This window comes from Ostrinia nubilalis, chromosome 1, assembly GCF_963855985.1.
Source record: "Ostrinia nubilalis chromosome 1, ilOstNubi1.1, whole genome shotgun sequence".
Taxonomy (NCBI): Eukaryota; Metazoa; Arthropoda; class Insecta; order Lepidoptera; family Crambidae; genus Ostrinia; species Ostrinia nubilalis.
In genome coordinates this window covers 963,824-986,923 of record NC_087088.1, presented here as the reverse complement: position 1 = coordinate 986,923, position 23,100 = coordinate 963,824, and the positions used below count along the sequence as shown (strand labels likewise).

General features: G+C 38.2%; 1 protein-coding gene and 2 long non-coding RNA genes across 3 annotated transcripts; 2 read left to right on the top strand and 1 right to left on the bottom strand.

Annotated features, from left to right (window-relative positions):
• The first annotated feature begins 3,600 nt into the window (after positions 1-3,600).
• LOC135075521 (phospholipid scramblase 3-like) lies at positions 3,601-14,623 on the top strand. Its single transcript, XM_063969977.1, has 5 exons — positions 3,601-4,073; positions 6,765-6,958; positions 11,272-11,463; positions 12,652-12,807; positions 13,530-14,623. Exons 1-5 carry the CDS (start codon positions 4,028-4,030, stop codon positions 13,551-13,553), a joined length of 612 nt encoding a protein of 203 aa, XP_063826047.1. The 5' UTR covers positions 3,601-4,027; the 3' UTR covers positions 13,554-14,623.
• Positions 14,624-18,609: 3,986 nt separating this feature from the next.
• Positions 18,610-19,518, top strand: LOC135074744 (uncharacterized). The gene is made up of 2 exons (XR_010257891.1): positions 18,610-18,895; positions 19,036-19,518. It is a non-coding gene; the product is annotated as an uncharacterized LOC135074744 (long non-coding RNA).
• Positions 19,519-22,108: 2,590 nt separating this feature from the next.
• On the bottom strand, positions 22,109-22,760 carry LOC135074739 (uncharacterized). The gene is made up of 3 exons (XR_010257890.1): positions 22,749-22,760; positions 22,494-22,662; positions 22,109-22,337 (listed from the first exon to the last, which is right to left on the bottom strand). It is a non-coding gene; the product is annotated as an uncharacterized LOC135074739 (long non-coding RNA).
• Between the last annotated feature and the right edge of the window lie 340 nt (positions 22,761-23,100).

The following is a 23,100-nucleotide window of genomic DNA, read 5'->3' as shown; positions in this document are numbered from 1 at the left end:
TTTATGTATTCGTCATTAGAGTGAATAGCCCAGAAAGAGAAATTAGTTTTTTGAAAGACCTTAATATGGCTTTTGTAACTTTTTGGACTTTAAACAAAAACCGTCATTATTATAAGCCATTTTATTGATATTTACTTCAAAGATTAATGTATTTCATTTTATTAATAGAAAATTGTCGTAGTTTTTTAATATCCGGTATCCGGCCGGATAGTGAGTTACTATCCGGTATCCGGCCGGATAGTAAATTTAGGCCGGATATCCGGCCTACCGGATAGTTACCGGATATCCGTTTCATCTCTAGTGATTTTGTTATCAGTATACTTTTTTTTATTATGCTCTATCTATAGAAATGTTTAACAGTACAACTTTATCTTGAATTTTTTTTAGTCATGTTATAGGTTGTGTAGGGACACTTTTTCTAGTTATCCATTAATTTTCTGATGTGTGGTTACCCTAATACGAATATTTTGTTCACACATAAATGAGTCCGTTTTATTTCAAGAAAGGAAATATTTACACACCACACAGATACTCAAGTTTGTACTACGAAATGACTACGTTTTTATATTATTATGTGTAAATTAATACACCTTCCACCTTGTCTCTAAATATGATAACTATTTTCTGAAACGTGTGGCCCGAGGGCTCACTTTACTAGAGCTTTTATTCTGTACTAGTAGAATATATAAACCCTGTACTCTCAGGGTAGCATTGTGGCTACTTCTGCTAAAATTAAAACCTTACCAAAGAAACTTAGTCTCAAGCGGGTTGTAGCGTCCAACTTACAACACCTACAAATTTATCATTCTGGCTACATTTGTTTTAGAGGTTCTGCTAAATCTTTATGTATACGAAACCTTCGTTTTCCACAGTGGCCTCTCGAAGGGAACGCACATAAATAAAAGGGCCTACTACCTAAATAGGTACTAAAAAGAATTAGAATTTATCAAAACACAATATTAATAGCCACAAGTGCCTGATAGGATGTAGATGGAAACTATGGCTGTAGCAATATTTTCAGGCGCTCTAACTGTTGGAGTGGGTGGGTGGAGTTTGAAAGTTTAATAGAAGCAAAGGGACAGCAACGGCAAGCAAAAATTCAGTGATTCTATGCACATTATCATCATAACAAAGAGCTAATGTGACCGACAGCCTGGCATAGGTTTCACCTTACATTCAATTAACTTCAAACATCCACCCACAAAAATAATTTAGCTAATCAGATTAAGTAAGTAGGTAGGTTTATAGGTTTTTTTTATTGGTTTTTGAATAAAAAGGAGTGCATTACCCCAGCAAAATTATACTAGAATATGGAAATTAAACCCTGAGGACGAAGAAGATCCCGAATCACAAGGATGTAAATTAGAACCTTATAGAGGGCCGACTTCAAAAAAATTGAAAAGGGCCAGGCAAAGTAGGTATTAAGGTTTTTGAATTGAAAACTATTAGAAGCGGCCGCAAATAACATTCAGATTTCATCTTCATTCATAACGTAATACCTATTTCAGGAGCACCTACATAAAACACGCCTACATGTTCTACTCCACACTTAATGTAAGTGTAACTTAGCCTGAAATCCATTAGGAGATATTGTGTCACATTGTGTGCCGGGGAGTGTACGCAGCGTCAGCGGACGCCTCGTGCTGTGCGAAATAAATTGCTTCTGTATGGTGACCACACTTTATGTTCATCATTGTGGCTCTATATTTAATTTGCAAGTAAGGAATAAACTTTGAAACTGTCATTATTATTATTATTATTTTTTTATCCACAACGAGGAAGCTCTTGGCCTGTATCTCACCTGATGGTAAGTGATGATCAGGCCGAAGGTGGAAGCGAGCTTCACCCGGAATCCTCAACCACGGAGGAACTGGCTATCTTACCTCTTACTGCCGGAACACAACAATGCTGTTAACGTCGATTTATAGGCTTAGATTAGGCACAGAAACAAGTAACGATCACAAAGGTATAAGAACAATTTTATTATGTGCTTAGGTTAGAACTAACATACCTTTTCCAGCTCTACATTAATTTGTAACGTGGAAGCAAAGGATAGGTAGATATTACTGATTACTGTCTAAAACAAGCGGAAATAATGAATGTAAGTTGTTTGCATCTTAGTAATTATTTTCGAGGGTTGTGTGTTAAGCCTGGTATTAAATTCACTGATATATCTTTTTGTGTTAAAAAGTTGTGAGTAATTAAGGGAGTGGTCTCAGATAGAGCACGATAAATCGCTAACTTACTTGCCTAATTGGGCCCTACTAACCCTGAAACACCATGCGAGCATTCTGTGCCATGACCTCTATCGTGCGTTGTGTAGAGCAATATTGCGTGTAACTAAGGCCACCTAGGAACTAAATAAATAGAAATAGAAATGGAGTAGGGTTGCAAATCCAATTAATTTCGCCAAATAATCATTAAAAAACTCATTAAAACTCATTTATTTCTGTAGATAGGCTTAAAAAAAGCACTTTTACACGTCCCAGTATTAACCCTACCACTGCTTCAGGACAATAAATGGGCCAGTGCTGAGAAGAAGCAGCGCAAGAAACTCGTAATCGTACTTATTCTTAAAGTTACGATAAGTTTGTTGCGATGCCAGCAAAGTTTAGCTTATACACAACTGGGTATTATGTATTCTTTTCCTAAATATTCATAAGCTCATCTGAAAAGCATTAGATTTCATAATCTCATTAGGACTGTCTTTAAATGGTCCGAAGTGATGTAGTCCCTCGACTATACCAACTGCTGGATCAGTCAATTTGCGTATTAACTAATTTTATTAAGAGCAATTAGACATGGTAATCGAGCTGTGCCGTCGGTTATTAACGAGCTAGATTTGAAGTATACAAACGACAGTGTTCATACGAGCTCTATTCGAGAGACAGGATGTTGTGAAGGACATGTTGCTTAAACTTTTACAGTGAACTGTCGTAACTGTTACGAACTCTCTTTTAGGAGAATGAAAATATAGCATTAATCTTCATCATCATTATCGAGTTATTGTCTCCACTGCAGGGAGCATGACTTATCGAAGGCAAATGGAAGATTTGGCGTTATACTCTAAGCTGGAGACGGGTTGGTGGTTTCATGTGTGTAATTCAGTACCTAACATTATTTTACACAAAAAACGAGTAGGTAAATAAATTACCTATGCAAAGCATGTTGGATTTTTGCAGATTTTACTTGAAAAACAATATGTTTTTATATTTTAGCATGCTTGAGCTCACTTACTGAATTCTCACTGAACTCAATTGAAAGAAACATTGTTATCTGTTATCAAAATAGAGTTACCTCACACAGGTAACAAGACACGTGCGTTCATAAAGTTCGACATTAAATACCTATGTAGTTTGGCTAATGTGTGGAGTAGGTAGGTACAATAATAATACAAGTAATACAATAACCTTTAACTCGTAGAGTGATAAAATTTACATTATTTGTTTCCCAAATGAGGATAAAGAAACCTAGATGTTATTCTTCAGACTCGTTTAAACCGGTAATTTTACGCATACTAAAAATCTGATAGCGGGCGTGCCGAACGGAGGGGATTACGTCACACATGCCGCTTTGTTATGGCGAAAAATGTGGCTAAATTCCCAGACATTCACAGTCCAGTGCCGAATAATGATGTTTGCACGTGACGCGGCCCCGTCGCGGCGTCGTCGAAGGTTCAGTTGGCGGCCGTGACTGACTCAGTGACGGTGCAGCCGGCGTCGTGCGAGCGCCTCTGTCTCCAAAATACATTTTGTTTACCCAACATTCGTATTTACAACTTTGTAACAACATATTATCATAAAAACGATTAACTATTTATACGATTGAACAACTTGCAGATGACGTTATGCTTTGATTTACAAGGTTTTAACGAGTTTCGGTTATCTGTGTTTGTAATTTGATTGTTGATTAATAAAAGTGAATCTATAGAGTGCGCAGTATTAAAGAGTGGTGGTAACGAATGAAGATTTAAATACTTGAGTTTAAATTGACATTTTATAAGAGCAGTTACAAGTTAATTGGAAAAATGAGTGAGGCAAAGGCCATGATTGGAAGCTGCACATGCCCACCCGGTATGTATTCGTATCAAATATATTATTTATCTTCATTATTATTTAAAGGTGGACCGATGATCTGGTGAAGGTTGCGGGAAGAGCTTGGATGCGGGCAGCGAAGACCGGTCGTCATGGAAATCCTTGGGGGAGGCCTTTGTCCAGCAGTGGACGTCATTAGGCTGAAACAAACGAATGAACGAATAATTAAAGATTATTTGTTACTTAATATTGCGGAGCAATGGACATTTTTAGGTTTAATTCCGTCACATACTTACCATCAATAAGGATAGGAGGATTATTAGGAGCTGTAGGTACAATTTAAAGGAAATAAGGAAACAGCTCTACCTAAATACATTATTAATGTACTTAGCACTAAATTAACTCATTAATGTACTTAATTAGTCAGTTTTATTTAATTGGTAGGTACATTAATTAGGGAAATGGTGATATGGTGAAGCAGAGCTGTGATAAAATATCAAAATAAAATATGTTATTAATTACGTAATGAATTGGAATTCTTTATTAATGACCTTCTTGTCAACTCAGCGTTGCTTCAGAACCGACGCTACGGCGTGATGATGAATCGCCTTGAGCATAGCCCTAACTCAGGTTTGATTTGAGATCAATTGAAATCTAACAACTGTTTAAGAAATCCCATTTTCAGGGCACTTATTTCCGAAATTAAAGCTTACCCTATCGCCATTTCGGAAAATATCGACTGGTGCTGAAAAGAAGCAGCGGAATCGTTTTTATCATTGTCGGCCTTTGTTTATTACGGAATATTAACAGATAATTAGTTAGGTAATACGTACGAGGATTATAGAGATTTATTTTTCAACTCGTGTCGAGTGTTAGCACAGGCGTGGGTTACAAATCGCCTCTGACTGAACTCTACCATTTGAAAAACAAACAGCTTCGAGTGGAAATGCTAAATAACAGATTTAGGTCTTAATAGTGGCTTGGATGTTATTAGAACTGAGATTTTAGTCAGATTTATTTGACGAAAACGTTTTGTTTAGTCTACTTCTGAATTTTATTGTTAACTAGCGGCCGCCCGCGACTTCGTACGCGTGGATCCCATTTTAACCCCTTCATCTATCTTACGCGGTTAAGAATTTTTCATACAAATGTTTTTTTCCCGCTAACTCCCGTTCCCGTGGGAATTTTGCAATATACTGTTGTAACTAAGCTTTAAGTTTACTAAGATACCTGCATGCCAAATTTCAAGCGTCTAACTTAAGCGGTTTAGATTTTTCATACAAAAGGATTTTCCCGCTAATTACCGTTCCCGTGGGAATTCCACAGACAGACAGACAGACAGACAAAATTTTTACTGATTGCATTTTTGGCATCAGTATCGATCACTTATCACCCTCGCTGTGACCTCTCTACAGATTTATTATAAGTATAGATAATTTTATACGAGTATCAGTCATGTTAAAAATAAAGGTACAATGCATTGTCTCTTTTCCATATTATCCTCCCATCATCTCTACGTTCAGCTTCAGTACGGGGATTGGTTATTCAAACACATTTCGTCTTCACTTTGGTGGAAGTCGGGTCTAATAGACAGATTACACATTAGGGCGTCAGAAGCGCGACAGCAACGTTTTTATAATGCAGGCATCCGCTGCCATCTAGGTACATAGTATGAAATTATCAGCAGCGTGTCTGTCAAGCATGCGTTTGTCCACTGTGCGTCGACGCACAAGGTCACACACGAAACAATCACAGAGCTCTATTCAACCTTGTGCGTTCGATTTGCTGCTTCATAGCTGGCATCGTTTGTGATCATACGGGTGTAAGACGACTTTAACATTAGGGGGTCATAAGCGCGACAACAGATAAATTAGTCAAGTCGCCTAAATGTGAAAGGGCTCTTACATCCGTATTCACAAACATTACCATGAGGTTTCACAGTGCGCGTGGACGCACAAGGTCACAAGAACCAATTACAGAGCTCTATTAAACGCTGTGCGTTCGATTTGCTGCTTTCGTTTGTGATCATACAGGTGTAAGACAGCTTTAACATTAGGGGGTCAGAAGCGCGACAGCAACGCGGCAGCGGCGTGTAATGAAGGCAGGCATCCGCTGTCATCTAGATAAATTATACAAGTCGCCTAAATGTGAAAGGGCTCTTACGTCACACAAACATTACTATGAGGTCTCACAGTGCGCGTGGACGCACAAGGTCACACACGAACTAATTACAGTACCTCTAGTAGGAAAAACTTTCGAGTTCGTTTTTCGAATTTTGTATGAAAAATTAAACAGCGCCCCCTAGGGCGGCTATAATATAGGGGGCGCTGTTTAATTTTTCATACAAAATTTTTCGATGACACTTTGAATACGCAACGAAACGAACTCGAAAGTTTTTCCTACTAGAGGTACAGAGCTCTATTAAACGTTGCGCGTTCGATTTGCTGCTTCACTTAAGCAGGCATCGTTTACTTGTGATCATAGTGGTAGGGTTAATATTGGGACGTGTAAAAGTTGTGTAAGACAGCTTTAACATTAGGGGGTCAGAAGCGCGACAACAACGCTGCAGCAGCGTGTTTAAATATGAAGGCAGGCATCCGCTGTCATCTACTTTTCAATTATCAATTTATCGATTGTCGCGCTGCTAAAGTCGCCTAAATAAAAGCGCTCTAAGTTTCATCTATGATCTGAGGTCTCAATCCGTCTCATGCATCAGCCGTCAAATTCCAGGAGCCGCCAAGTTGCTGCCGTTATCCCGGGTGCTGGTGCGGCAGAAGATGACTGTGTTCAAGGGCAACAAGTACGTGGTGACCGACCCTGACGGGGAGGTGCTGTTCTACGCCAAGGAGACCGGCGGCGTCATGCTCATGAGCGCCAAGAGCAGGCCCTTCCACATCAACATCCATGACGCGCAGGATAATGAGGTTAACTACTTTTCCTCTATTTCTGTTAGCTTTAACAATGGTGAAGGTCTGGCTGACTCGAGGTTCAATCGAACCTCGCCACCCTGGACTATTGTGGTGAACCCACTCGTAACACAAGCAATTTATGCAACAGGTGCATTACAACTATTCCTTTAGGAAAAACACGAGGATTTGAAGAAATTTTAGCTTATAAATAAGTTGAATTTGAAGAGGGTATCATTAGGTTTTTCATTCTTTAGGAGCCATATGCCCGTTTTCACCATCAATCCTTAATTGTTAAGTGACCCCTGTAGTAACACATAACAGCAATTTTGTTTTCACAAGGGCCTCTTAAAATTTTGGTTTGATGGTGAAAACGGGCCTTATTGTTTTAGGAACTCATCTTCTATCACGATCATTTGCTATGTAATTTAACGTATCGCTGGCCCATAAAGACAGCTGAGGAGACCAGTTTTTACCGCAGCAATGGATGCCAAATTGAGAGCAAAGCGAAATGCGGGTATAGCGAAATTGATACTACAAATCAATTGATATAGTAGGTACCACTTTTTACGAGCTGCCTGATCGCAATTCTCTCTTATTGATAAAAATGGCAATTCAAGCCGATGATGTCACTCTTACTTCATTAACAATTAACTTTTTAATGAGTTCCAACGCCTAGATGTCTTCCTACAGTTGATCATATTACGAGTAATTGACTTTTTAAGAAAGAATGATGTAATATTTTGAAAAAGTTGTACTTTGGAATGTAGGTATTGTTAAGTGGTGTCAAAATACACAATAATAATTGTGAACTGAGGTACTGGTACTAAAATTTCCAAGTAAAATTTAGTTTTTCAGTTCCAATCTGCCGATGGATTTGATCAACCTTCGGTAGGTACGTGTTTACCGCGAATCTCGTCTGCACACTGTCCGGTAACACTCAGTCAGAGGAACAATCAATCTTTCTTTCTGTTAGCAGAAATAGCCCGCTCTTAGCACCGCTCTAAGACCACCCACATAATGGGAGTTATTTCGATTCCTATTTAATCAACGCCTTTTCTATTTTATGACCTGCTCGCAATTCTTATGTATGTAACCTGTATCCAGTTAATTTTATTGCGGCGCTTCTTCTTGGCATTTGCCAAATGTTGGTCTCGAAGCGCTGATAGGGCAAAAAGATTATGAGACGTCATGTGTCTCCTTATTTATCTAAAAATGAATCGCAAAATATGTTAGTAAGAGCATAACTCTACAACGCCTGGACCAATTATATTTTTTTAAATGTTTGTTAGTTTTAGCAATTCTGCGAGCTATGTCGGTTACTTTGGTTCTCCTACGGATCTCCTCATTTCTGATTCGATCACGCAGGGAAACTCCGAGCATAGCCCGCTCCATCGCCCTTTGGGTGACCTTGAGCCTTCTTATGAGGCCCATAGTAAGCGACCACGTTTCGGATCCATATGTCAACACTGGCAACACACACTGCTCGAAGACTTTCGTCTTGAGACACTGCGGTATTTCGGACATGAGTATATGGCGAAGCTTCCCGAACGCTGCCCATCCGAGTTGGATTCGACGATTGACCTCTTTCTCGAAGTTGGACCTACCTAACTGGACTGTTTGTCCCAGGTATACATAATTGTCGACAACTTCGAGTGTAGAGTCTCCAACCTTCAGAGGAGTGGGTGCAACACGGACATTAGACATGATTTTTGTCTTGTCCATGTTCATTCTGAGGCCCACTTGTTGAGAGGCTCTACTGAGGCCATCGAGCATTGTGCCTAGATCCTCCAAGGTCTCAGCCATGACTACGATATCGTCCGCGAATCGAAGGTGGGTGATGTACTCGCCGTTGATATTTATGCCAAATCCGTTCCAGTCCAGAAGCTTGAAGACATCTTCCAGGGCGGTGGTAAACAGTTTTGGAGATATGACGTCTCCCTGTCTTACCCCTCGCTGCAACTGGATAGGTTTCGAATCCCGATCCTGGAGGCGGACCGACATTGTGGCGTTTTTGTACAAACCCCTCAACACTTCGATATATCGATAGTCAATTTGGCACCTTTGGAGAGACTGTAGCACTGCCCAGGTCTCGACCGAATCGAAGGCTTTCTCATAATCCACAAACGCCAGGCAAAGTGGTTGATTATACTCCTCGGTCTTCTGTATAATCTGCCTTAGCGTATGTATGTGGTCTATTGTACTAAAGCCTTTTCGGAAACCGGCTTGTTCGGGAGGCTGGAAGTCGTCGAGTTTCCCTGCGTGATCGAATCAGAAATGAGGAGATCCGTAGGAGAACCAAAGTAACCGACATAGCTCGCAGAATTGCTAAAACCAAGTGGCAGTGGGCGGGGCACATAGCTCGTAGAGACGATGGCCGTTGGGGCAGGAAAGTTCTCGAGTGGCGACCACGGGCTGGAAAACGTAGCGTGGGCAGGCCTCCTACTAGGTGGACCGACGATCTGGTAAAGGTCGCGGGAAGAGCCTGGATGCGGGCAGCGCAGGACCGTTCATTGTGGAAAACCTTGGGGGAGGCCTTTGTCCAGCAGTGGACGTCATTTGGCTGAAACGAACGAACGAACGAAATGTTTGTTGCAGTTGAAGCATGGTTTTTTAACTCTTAAGGAAGTAAAACCGGGTCCACGCGTACGAAGTCGCAGGCGGCCGCTACTAGTCTAAACAAATAAAGAAATCAAGACTGATTATTACGAGTAGGTGCGGTGTGATTGCCACCATTTACGATAAAAGTAAAGTAGGTACATATTTTATGTCCATTGATGAGTGGTCTCATACGCTTTGAGTTGTAATTGATTGTGCCGGTTTGATAACACTGGAATCTTAATCACGACACTCGTATTGCAGGAAGAGTTCTGTTTACAATCTCTCGATAACAAAGTAAAGTAGTGCCTAGATTACATGGTAGATTCGTACCTGCTGATATTGCATTGATTTTGTAGTTAACTAATTGACTATTATTTCGTGAAATAAACGTTTCTGATTGCTTTTTTCCTCAACGTTAGATAAACATTATTAACTGTCGGTAGCTATTGGAGTCGATTGTGTTATACGATAAACAAACTTTTATTCACAACCTTAATTGACTGTGTTCAAGCAAAAATTCACAGAATACTTTCCAATAACTAGCCATTGATTGTATTGATGCAGCGGCTCTCAATCTGAAGTGCGTGGCTCCTTGGGGTTAAAAGATAAGCTTTTGATAAAAATATCAAAATGTACGGTAACTCTGATTAGGTTAGTAATTGTAGTAGTAATTAATATTGCGTACATAAAACCACTTAACTTTTTATGAGCTGTCAAAACTTGGTACCGACGTTTAAAATTTCCCTTAAAATAACAAATTGAAATCCAACTCAATCTTCAAGGCTAAATGGCGTTTTGGAATTATTAATAGTTAAATTGGTGTCAATTACACAATTAAGCTTGTGTTAGGAGCCCAGCCGAGATACACCAACCCCCTTATTAATAAAAGATACACCATAGTTGAACCCTATTTTAAAGTGACGTTTAGTATAGAAATGTCACATTAAAACAGTGTTCAACTAGGGAGCAAAACTCAAAAGTTTAGGAGCCGCTGTCCTAAAGGGTCAGGGTGAAGGGCTAATAGTCCAGTCGCGTGTGGCTGAGCTTTATTTCACTGTAGATGAGTATCGGGCAAATTAATTCATTATTTTTGATAACGTCTAGCTCTGGTTGTAATGTAATAGGCCTTTTTATCATAATAAGGTGATTTTGGTCACGCTATTGTTCTTTTTTCGGAAGTTACGAAGATGTTATAGAAGTAAGTAGAGCCATAAGAGGTAGTAAGCTTACATCTTTGACTAAACAGTAAACCTTAACTTATGTACGGTAGAGTCGAGTCGAAAAAAAACTGGCAAAATTATTCAATTACTCAACTAGAAATAATAGTGCTAGGGTTTTATTATTAGGACTAGTTGACGCAAAAATCAGGCTAATTTTTTTTCTGGAAAATCATGCCCATTATTTAATTACCTCAGATGCCACAGTGTTCCCGAAAACTTCATTTTATTTAAATTTTAGTATTTTAATTCCTCAGCTTGATCCTTCTCTTGAACGCAGTTTCACGTAGTTAGATCTTTTGGACTTTCATCTTTTGGACAGTGATTCGTTTACTTCTTCTTCTTTTCGTGTCGACAACAAACCTACACAGTGTCAGCCCAAAACTCCGCCACAAGAGTGGCGTTGTCAGTAGCACTCATCAAATCCTCCTCAGTGCAGTTGTATGGGCACTCAGGGCATGACATCAGGGGCCTCGTTCTTCGTTTACTAAGACACCATCAAACCAATTCCAGGTGATGACGCTCCGGCGGCCGTACACGTTCGGGCCAGACAAGATGAAGGTCTGCATCGGCGGGCAGCTGGTGAGCGTGGTGCGCCAGGAGTTCACCTTCACGAAGCCCGTGCTGCAGATCAACGACGCCAACGACCAGCCCGTGCTGCGTGTCAAGGGGCCCGTCGTCACCGGCTTTGAGCCCGACTACGTGGTGAGAGGGATCTCCTGAGGAGAGTCATTATCATTATCATTTAGCCACCAGACGTCCACTGCTGAACAATGAACATACACTCTAAAAAAATCTTGTTGCATCAAACAATATTGTGATTATTGCGACCAAGTCTCTTGACTCCATACGAGCCTATTAAGACGTTAGATAAATCAAATAAGATGGTTTTGATTACTCTTACTTTATAAAGTTATCTAAGATCTTGTTTAATATATATTAGCATGATAAATTACTATACTAACTAACTCATCTTGATAAACATTACTTATTGTTTGAGCTAAATATTAAAAAATAATTGAATCAAGCAAAAAAATAAGCAAATTATAGAAACGACGAATATACTTGTTAGAATTAATAAGAGTGCCTACATGTTTAAATCAATCACAGATGAAAATGTTATTCTAACAATTTAGCTTTGATTGATTTACTCGTATGTATTATTATAATTGTTTTATACAATTTATTGTTGGCCCTCATTTTTTAGAGTGTTGGTATCCTCCAATAATTTCTAGATTGGCCGGTTGGTGACAGCCTTTAGCTTTGTAAAGTCGTCTGTCGACCTTGTGTATACTTGGTATGTAGCTGGCTTCCCCTCCAGATTCTTGCTGCGAAGAGGGCTATAGTGACCGAGTTTCTTGCGTTTGTTTTTTCTCAGCACTGGTCCACAACTCCACATGGTGCTCTTGGTATACTTGTCTCCATTTTACATAGCCATCCTGCCTGTTGATTATATTGATGAACGATGCGCTCTTATTGCTGCCTCAAATACTTATAGCTATGAGTGCACGTTACGTCCTGAAAAGTCTTCAATTTTGCTGTTTTTCGTTGCAGCAGCTATTATTTATTTGTTTTATTTAGGACAACAAACAATTGTACAATTCAGATAATGCAGTAAAAAAATATACATTTAGTTATTTTGTACAACCCGCGCCGTTATTCCCATCTATCTCTTTGTACTAATTACTACTAGCTTATTTATGGAAATGAATTATCATTATTAGTTTCGTTTATGTAATTGGTGCGGCTACGAATACACGCAAAAAAAATATGAAAAAGCCGTCACTGAAAAGTGACTGTTTTGTGCTGCAACCGCAGTTTCGTTTTGTTACGTAACTCTGGTGTCAACTAAATCACCTTCTCCTTTTTATTCCTGTTGCTGTTTGTTGGCAGATACAAACCGCCGACAAGCGGCCCATCGGCGTGATCAAGCGCGTGTGGCGCGGCTGGCGCACGGCGCTGACGGACGCCGACAGCTTCCACCTGGAGTTTCCCGTGGACCTGGACGTGCGCTTCAAGGCCGCCATCATTGGCACCTGCTTCCTCATCGTAAGTCTATATCTACCGTTACAACCCGATCCGAGTTAAGTGCGCAGTTTGCTGGAATGCGACTCTCCTCCTCCGCACACCTTCCCGCATTCGCAGTGTCGATGTGACGTCGCGGAAGCCTGGTGCGCAGTGACCGGGTTGTAAGTCAAAAATCTGCCTGTGTACTCTAGTGGTAAGATCACACGCTTCAAACCCAGAGGTCCCGGATTCGAATCCTAGTGGGGAGAGATTTTCTGTTCGGTTTGGTTGGTGGTAGAGATTGTTCTAAGTCCGCCTGGCTATCTACCACCATATTATCTAAGTCTGTCGCCTTCAACAATGTTAGACAGCATTGTTGTGTTTCGGCAGTTGAAGGTAAGATACGCAAGGTGAAGCTCGCCTCCACCATCGGCCTGATCATCACTTTTCATCAGGTGAGATGCAGGCCAAGAGCTTCATCGTTGTGGATAATATAAAATAAAATCTGTTTGGCGCTCATCAGTACCTGCTCGTCGTAAGTCCATTCTACTGATAAGTTTGACCGTCTACAACCTATAATACGCATAATTCCATATTATTAACGCAAATATAATTCTGTTCCTGTCTGAGCCTGTACGTAACACCTTTCCATGTCTTTTGAACTTTGAGTCGCATAAAGATTTTATCAACCTGTGATTGGCTAATATCCTACAAAATATACTTTTTAATGTGTAGATGTTAAAACAATAATTTTATTTTTTCAGGATTACCTGTACTTCGAGAACTGAATCAGTAACGAAGAGAGAACTTTACTACATATTCGAATATTATCTTTAAAATATTCAAATTGTCTACTTATTGCATAACATTACAAATAGTGGATAAGTGGTTAAAGATTAATATTACCTACCTAGAATTAACCGTGGAATGTGTTTTAAGTTTTTATGTTACTTAAGGTTAAGTAAGTATTTGTATCCAGTAAGGCGATTATCACACTGCGCCGCGCTCCGCCGCGGTCCGCGTGATTTCATATAAAAAATCCCGCGCGCAGACGCGTTGTCAGTGTGTTGTACCGCGCGTGTTTTCTATACAAACTGAGGCATATGAGGTATACTTGCATACAATGATTAAATCTGTCGTCCCGTGTACCGCGGCGGAGCGCGGCGCAGTGTGATAATCGCCTAAGAATGATGCATCTCGTGTGACGTTCAACATTTTAGTAAATACCTATCATAAAAAAAAATCCAGAAAGAGTCAGAAAGGTCTTATTTTTATGTACTAATTTTGGTTCGATGAGACTTATGGTTCTTTAAAGTGAAAATTAAAGATCTCATAGCATACATTTTGACAGCATCATAAGTAGCATTAACCGATTGAGTCCCAGACGGCATTAATTAATGTCATAACAATTGATTATCTATTGTGTCTAGATTCGCGGAGCTTGAAGGATTAATGATGTAATGGAATCCAAAGTACAGCAGATTGCTAAGTGGTTCATAAAGTTAATTAATATTTTTACAACTATGCAAATACTCGTACTTACTATCAAACTAAACTTACTGTAAGTAGGTAAGTTAAGAACATATGACACTCATTTTATTTTTGCAAGTAGGCTTTTAAAACAATAAATGGGATGAGAAGAAGCAGTCCAAGAGTTCTTACTATTGTCAGCCTCTTCCTCAAAGGTTTACAGTCTTTAAAATATACTTACATTTATAAATATTGCTGTCTGAACTTTTGCAATGAAGATGAATCCTAGTCTAATAACTTTTTTGTAACGCATTTATAACTTAACTTACGATTAATTATTTTGTTACAAGTTTTATAAATAGTTAAATAAAATTCTTATTATTTTTAATTCTGGTTTTTGTTTTTAAATATTCACTCTTAATACCCAGCATCGGGAAACTACGGACTGATAAATTGGAAACTTTAAAAATCACAATATAACCCAATGATGTCATTAATTATATTAACCCTTGGGCCACACACAATCGCGATAAAATTCGAGCGACAGCGGAGTAAGTTTTGCGACTATGCAAAAAGCAGCGAAGTATACGCGAATAAAATAAAATAAAAATACTTGGTATACACGCGCCAATCATCGGGTTATCGCTATGTTTGTGGCCAAGGGGACGTCCAGTACCTACTATTATTGTTTTTTCGTACCCTGCCACACAATATAAGTAAGTACATATAATAGGGTACGAAAAAACAAGACTGAACAAACATTTAGTTTAGTAAAAGCGTAGGTATATTTAAAATCAAATTAATGATATTGATATGGTACGTACGTAGGTTCAGTGAGAATATCCCTTTTAATCCCATTTACCCCCTTTAAGCTTGCACAAAGTGCCAATATGGGTCTTATTTGTAAGAAGCGCACTTTAATTAATTTTATTGCAGGGCAGTTTTTTACGGTGCGGTTGCGCCGACGTTGTTTCAGCATGAATCAGAGAATATTTATAATTCAATGATTGGCTCATATTATTCGAATTTACCACAACAACTGTGAAAGGTTATCATTACTACGAACTGGGTATTCTTTGTAAAAGATACAATGCTCAAGTAGTTAACTAAACTTATAAGGGTTCCGTAGTCCTGACAAGGAACCCTTATAGTTTCGTCATGTCTGTCTGTCAGAGGTTTTGCTTGGAAACTATTGGCACTAGAATAAAAATTTGAAAAAATATTTTTTTAGGATATTTTCATTTTCATCTTCTACCTCATCGTGTGAGATATCGTTGGATAGGTCTTTTAAAATTGCTTAGGGGTTTCTAAGGCTGGGTTGCACCATCTCATTTTAACTTTGACAAACGTCAAAAATCTGTCAAACTTTATACAAAATACACCGGTTATCGCTATAGTTACGGTACTTACGGTCAAAGTTAGGTGGTGCAACTCAGCCTAAGACTATTTTTCCCTTCTATGATCTGAGATTTTTCGATTCAGGGATCCGTTTGCAAAATATTAAAGTTTAATATGCCAATTTTTGTTCGAGTAGGGCATCCCCCCCTCTAAAAACTAAGCCGTTAGCTTGATAAATCTGAAAAAATTCAGTGCTTTTTACGACTTTCAAGGAAAACTATAACGGTTAAGATAGATCAGTTAGTTTAAGAGGAATAGTCGTTTAACTCAAGTATTATAAAATTTCTTACCTGACAAAAATTCCTTGGAAGGAAATATTAAGTGACTTTAGATGAAATAATTGCTTGCTTCTGAAATATTATTGTGTAGAGTAGGATACTACGGAACCCTATACTGCGCGTGGCACGACATGCACTTGGCCAATTTTTTTATACCATCAGGTTAGTCATGAATGAAGCTAGCAACTTACTATGCTAGAGCGTGTGAAAATTTTTGGAAAAAAAACTTCAATAATTGCGTTTTGAAATCATACTTACGTGCTTAGCTAATAAAGTTATGAAATTCTTATTTTGAGTGCAGTAAAGGTCTAAAATAGAAGACGATGCTATTCACCTTAGTGATTGCGACTGTATGCAGCGCAGGCGCCCCTAAGGTCACACACTCACGGCCGTATTTTCCTGAGCACGGCGCGGGGCGGGAATTTTACAAAATATGGATTTTTTGATAAGCAATACTACTCTTATAAATATCTGGAGCACTGTCATTTCGTGCGAGGCATCTCCTGAATACTTACTAGTTAGCACATTTAAAGTGTTTAGAATAATATTAACACAATTGCAAAAATATTTCGCTAGAAGAATTAAAACTGTGCTATATTATTCGTTAAGATAAGATTGGATATTCAATAATTGTCTTTTCTGTGTAAGTGCATTGGGCATGTTTTGACATGCCAACAACATAAATAAACAATAAATTACATTAGAATAATTTAATTTGATTTCATTAATAAGTAAATTTTAATTAAAATATTCATTCTGGTGTAGGTCTGCAATTGCAATGTCGTTCCCAAACGGTGAAGTGACTTATCAAATTTGTCAACGCAGTCTTCTCCAAGAGGCAATGGCACCATCGGCTCCGACATTAGAATCTGATCTTCCAGAGAATATGGAGCACATGGTAAAAGAAGATGGAATGACTCCAAGCTATGTCAGGAACCGGCTGAAGATCGAAGCAGACATCAAGAAAGCGCAGTTGCGTAAAGAACAGCTCACGAAAGAAAGGAAGATTATGGAAGAGGAGTTCAAGGTGAAAGAGATGTTGCTGGATGCTGAGGTAGAACTGGCAATATCGTCACTCAAGTGCGCTGAAGAAGGAACCAGTACTAGCAATAACAGCCAAGTTAATTATGTTGACCGATTACCAAATGGTGAAAGTAGTTTTGGTGCCCTTAACCAAGTACGTCAAGGATGGTCCTTATATGCGAAAGAAACGAAACCAGAACCTATAGGCAAGTAATTAATTTACCCATTTATAATTATTTTGTCAGCGACCAAATCCATAATTTATGATGTAGGTATATCTGTTACCATATTAGTGCCGATAACAATGCAGTGAGTGATAAGTTCTCTCCAAAGAATGGATTTAAAACGATAAACCTTGTTTACGATGCATCGCGATGTAACGATTAAGTGACTACAATTCTAGTAGGTATAATATTATCCAAAATGTAAATTTTTTGCTCCGTCTTACTCTTTCTGCATGACCCGTGGTTGACTGGCAGAGAATGCCATCCGGCATTAAGTCCGCCACAGTGCATTGTATTTATGTGTGCTAAAGTTAAAAATAAATAAATAAAATAAGTAAATTCATAAAAACAATGCGTTCTTTTATAGTTCAGTCGGTCAATCTCGGCACAGTAAGGTTTTAAAGAATTTTTAAGTAAGGTATTTATTAAGAAGTTGCAATTATTTATATTCTTAGGATTAGAATATTTATCAGCACTTGACTCTCTCTGGATACGGGAGGTGGCATCACCGGCGGCGGACGAGTGGTACGAGGTGGTGGCTCCGGGGGATGTGGTCATCCTGCGGGTGATCCTTTCCTACAGTTCAACTAATACTTTCTTCGGGAGAAAGACTTCAATCCAACTGGACATTTTCGATAACAATGCGAATGAGGTAAGCAATTCACTTTCCTGTCAACGTACACTGGTCAGGCAAGTAGGTTAGACTTTTCTTTTCTTACTTCTTCACCGTATTCCTCCTTTCCGGTTGGATTATTTGGCAGTGAAATGCTCTTCATGAGAATATAATAATGAAACGGGATTAATCTTTTACTAGTTAATCTTGTATCTTTACAAATAAAGAACGCGGCGACGAACACTCCTTTTGAGAAGTTTGTGAACCGCTTCCGATTAAGAAGAAACTGATTATATTTCATGTTTTGTCACACAAATTCCTAAATGAGTAAAATAATAGTAAATTGTATTATCTTCATATCCAGCTCATCAACTTGCGTGCAGACTCCTCTGAGTACGTAAGGGTGTTCGTGTGTGGGGAACTGTTCGCGCTGATCAATCGGGCCTGGGCCTTTAGGCCTATCCTGGTCATCCGCAGCAGAGACTGCATGCCCGTGCTGAAGGTTAAGGCACCACATGCTATAGAGAACAACAAAGTGTTTAGGGTAGGTAACATTTTTCAGGTACATGATAATGAGTTACATATTATGTACCTACTCACGGCTTGACGTTTCGACTGCGATGCTGCAGCCGTGGTCACAAGCAGACTCAAATCTTATATAAAATTTTTAGGGTTTGTTATCAAATTGGCACTGATGTTGTTATTTAATGTGTAGAACTCGTAAGCAATAGCATGCCTTTTTAGCCCGCACTATTCTGTCTTTGGCAGAAGCCGCAGGCTCCACGATTCGAGGTTCACAAACGTTATATGCCGTCCCTCGGGACAAAGTATAGTCCTGGGATAAAGTTAATAAAATTGTAATTTGGTTTTCATGACAGAATAATGCTTTTTTGTATGAAAGCATATACTTTTTATGGTGTAATAGGGTTCAATGATGCAGGTGAAAAGTGGCCAATGTAAACTCGTATTTTATTTTCGTCCAGGTGCAGACGGTAGACAAGCAGACCATAGGCCGCTTGGACAAGTGTGGGGTGAAGTCTCCTGGCCACCACGCCTTCCTGACGTTCCCTCTCGACCTCCACGCCAAGTACAAGGCCGCCCTCATCGCCAGCAGCTTCCTCATAGTGAGTGTCTTGGTCGAAACCACTTTTGACTGATTTTTGCAGTTTTTGACTAATAAGTAATTTGTTCTGGCTTGTACTGCATTAAAAAAATCTTTCGTAGTAAAAATTTGGGTAAATTAACAAAATTGTTAATATTGCAGGTTTCCGGGATCACTAAAGAGCTGCGCAAGCGCAAACGAAGGGTCAATAATGGCGATAGCTAATTAAAAAGTGTTTGGATGGACTTTCGCGGTGTGGATGAGGATGTTTGTTTTATTTAATTATAAAAATAAATTTTATTTTATCAAATTATGATTAAAATGTATTCTCATTTTGTGTATCTCTCATAATATCTATGTAGGATTAACGAGTTTTGTGTGTAACGGAATGATAGGATGGATGAAAGATAGTTTATAATTTGAACGCTGAATGATTGGTCTATAGAGGAAACGAAAGGGATGAATGAGGATCGAGGATTGAGAGTGAGAAAAGTAGTTTAAAAGTTTAAAAGAGGAGTCTGTTTTTATGCAGGGAGTGTGTTGTGGACGACGTAAGACGGAAGACGAACTAGTTGTATAATTATTATAGTAAAAGACGTGTAATACTATTCTAGTGAAGAAAAATATATCCAGTTATCAGCTTTACTCTAGTGTTATTTATTGGAGAACTCCCACTTCCCACATCTGTCAACCATTCTATTTGTTTTATTAAATGAAATTAAACGAAAATTATTTATTTGCAGAATGTGGTACATTAGATAGATGTTACATAATGAAATAGAGCAGAACACATTCACCAGATTATTTAACAGAGTAGGTACTTATTAATATTACGGTGGCTGTTTTAATTCACTGATTATGTAGGTAGTTGTTATAACCGTACCCAGACTCCCCTACATAAACAAACATTACAAATCCTGTTCAAACTGCCTACCATTCCTCTTCCTCAACTCTTCAATTGATGTCACAGTAACATACACTAAGTCCTTCATGTTCTGTTCCCTTTTCGATCTAAATTCAATTTACAAATCAAAATGAAAATTTTGTCCTACAGCGCTCTAAGGCAGTTTTTTTTAAATAGCGAAGAGATTTGATAACTTTTGTAACTTTTTGGAAAGCTTATTATGATATATGAATCTTTTTAGTTACCTATTCTACTAATTTGTACTCTAACTTCCATACTGTTTTTTCCAATACCTTACGGCGAAGTTCGGGAGAGGTTTTAGGTAAAAAGTCAGAAATTTCTAAAAAATCTAATAAAGTAACCATCCAGTTTTACTTTTCACCCCTGGTTCACTGGACTTTATTTGTTGCTAATGACCTCTAGTATAATCCCTTTCAAGGTCGAGTTTCCCAGTCACCCTGTATAATATTACTCGTTATACAGTTTCATTCTTGGAAACCCTGTACCTCTAGTACGAAAAACTTTCGAGTTCGTTTCGTTTGCGTATTCAAAGTGCCATCGAAAAATTTTGTATGAAAAATTAAACAGCGCCCCCTATAGGTCATAAAAAGAAAAAAACACCTAACTTTCGATTTTCTTTCGTATCGAGTTCAAATACTAGGCGTGACGAAAGATGGATTTTGTATGAAATAACGTAGTACGAACCTAATTTTGACAATCAACGGTCGTTTCGTTGTCGTTGAAATCATCGAATGTTGTGTCACTGTCAATTTTGTTGTGAGAAGATTACGTTGATATAAATTTTACGTGTTTTTGAGGCTTAAATGTGGAGATTATGTGGTCGGCGAATTTATTTCCTTGTTTGGCATCATTTAGATTGTTTAGATGCTTTAAGTTAAGAGATTAGGAAGCATCCCAACAGTGAGTAAAAAAATATATTTTGTGGACATTTTTCCTAATGTTTGTTTATTTCATATCTAATAGGGCAACATAATAAGGAAAAACTTAAATCCTGATGTTGTGGTTGTTGCAGCGATACCGCCTCAAAGTCAATAAACCTGCATTTTAGTAGATTTTTATTTTTTATTTTTTTTATGCATAACAAGGCAGGTATTTGACCACAATCGCACATGATGTTAAGAGGGATGCAGTCTAGGATGGTACATATCTGCCCTGTAAGATACCTACTTATGTGACAAATTGCCGGAAAGATAGTCTTATGGCAACAAAAAGAGTGTCCTTGGAACACAAGGCAAGTACATAATTTATTCATACATTCTGTCTACTCTACATACCACATGATTTCTTTGTCATTTGATAGATAATAATTATTACAGGTTATATTATGTGCTATGCAATAAGATGCATCCAGTTCATACCAAGGCACTGATGGTATGAAGAAGCATTTGGAATTACTTAACCAATGCTCTCAATACCCCCAACATATTCGGAGAAGTAGGTAGGTACTCATGCCTACATAAGATTTATCCATGAACTATTTTATACAAATGTCATATGCATTCAGTTCTTAAGATCATACAGAACAAAACACAACAGGGTGATTCCATACCTTTGCTCGTAAGTGTTTTAGCCAGAAAGTTTTAGATCTTAATAAACTTATTTACCTAAACTAATAACTATAAAATTAATGTTATAGTATTCTACTCATCAACATTTATTAATCACTAGCGGCCGCCCGCGACTTCGTACGCGTGGATCCCATTTTACCCCCTTCATCTATCTTACGCGGTTTAGATTTTTTCATACAAATGTTTTTACCCGCTAACTCCCGTTCCCGTGGGAATTTTGCAATATCCTGTTGTAACTAAGCTTTAAGTTTACTAAGATACCTGCATGCCAAATTTCAAGCGTCTAACTTAAGCGGTTTAGATTTTTCATACAAAAGAATTTTCCCGCTAATTCCCGTTCCCGTGGGAATTCCTAAGTATACTATAACCTGCCCAGGAGTACGAAGAATAATTGTACCAAGTTTCGTTAAAATCCGTCGAGTAGTTTTTGTTTCTATAAGGAACATACAGACAGACAGACAGACAGACAGACAGAAAGACAGACAGACAGACAAAAATTTTACTGATTGCATTTTTGCCATCAGTATCGATCACTAATCACCCCCTGATAGTTATTTTGAAAATATATTTCATGTACAGAATTGACCTCTCTACAGATTTATTATAAGTATAGATTACAGGTACCTACCCTACCCAAACCTTACAAAGATCCAGCTCCGGCACAGAATAAGTAATAGGACTAAGGTTCCTAGGCACACTTAAGAAATACCATCAACACTTGCGGGCAAATAGACATTTAATGGGATTAAAACAAAATATATGTGTGACAATTTATTTAATAAATACTTATAAAACATTAAACAATATTTTGAATTTCAATTAAAACATAGGTACCTAACAGTTTTAATTTTCTATTAATAGGTATGATACATGATTGGTAATCAATCAAAATTGTTATTCAAATTGCTGAGAGTTTCAATGGCTGGCTGCTCATGGTTTCATATATTATCATCTGGCTACTCGGGTTTCCTCTGTAAAAGAAAAAGTAATGTTAACTAAATACTAATTTAACTTGCCATCCTAACAATCAATATGAAAGGGCATAACATTTCAGTTTGTCTAGAGAATGCATAGGTAAGTAGGTACCTACTTAAATAATAAAGATTCAATTATTGCAATCAACATACCTTTGACTATTCTTTTCCTGTCTTGTTAGGTCCAAAAAAGTGAGGCTAAGAACTGCAAACCGCTGCACTTTGCCTTTGGACTTCCACTCGCCAAAAGCGAGATCTCGATGCTCTTGCAGGATTTTTGTTAATTTCTAGCTGTTAAATCTTCTCCTCCATTCCATAAAATCTAAAACAAGATAGAATTACAATATACATATTTAACTACATGATTTAACTAAAAAATCTTTTCACTTGCTAATTTAATTTACTTACCGATGTCTCATCTATCGATCGATGTAAAATAGAACATATAAATTCGACAAAGTTTTTAGGATTAAAAATAGATCAATTTTGTAATTGGAAAGACCATATTGACTATATAGTTAGCAAAATTGACAGATTTGTTTACGCCCTCCGCAGAGTTAGACAAGTAGCATCTAAAGATGCAGCAGTCATGGCTTATCATGGATATGTGGGATCTGTGCTACGATATGGTCTCATATTATGGGGAAACTCTGTGGATATGCCAAGAGCTTTTAAAGTGCAAAAGAAATGTATTCGATCAATCTGTGGGGTACATTATTTGGATAGTTGTAAACCTCTATTCAAGGCTCTAAACATTTTG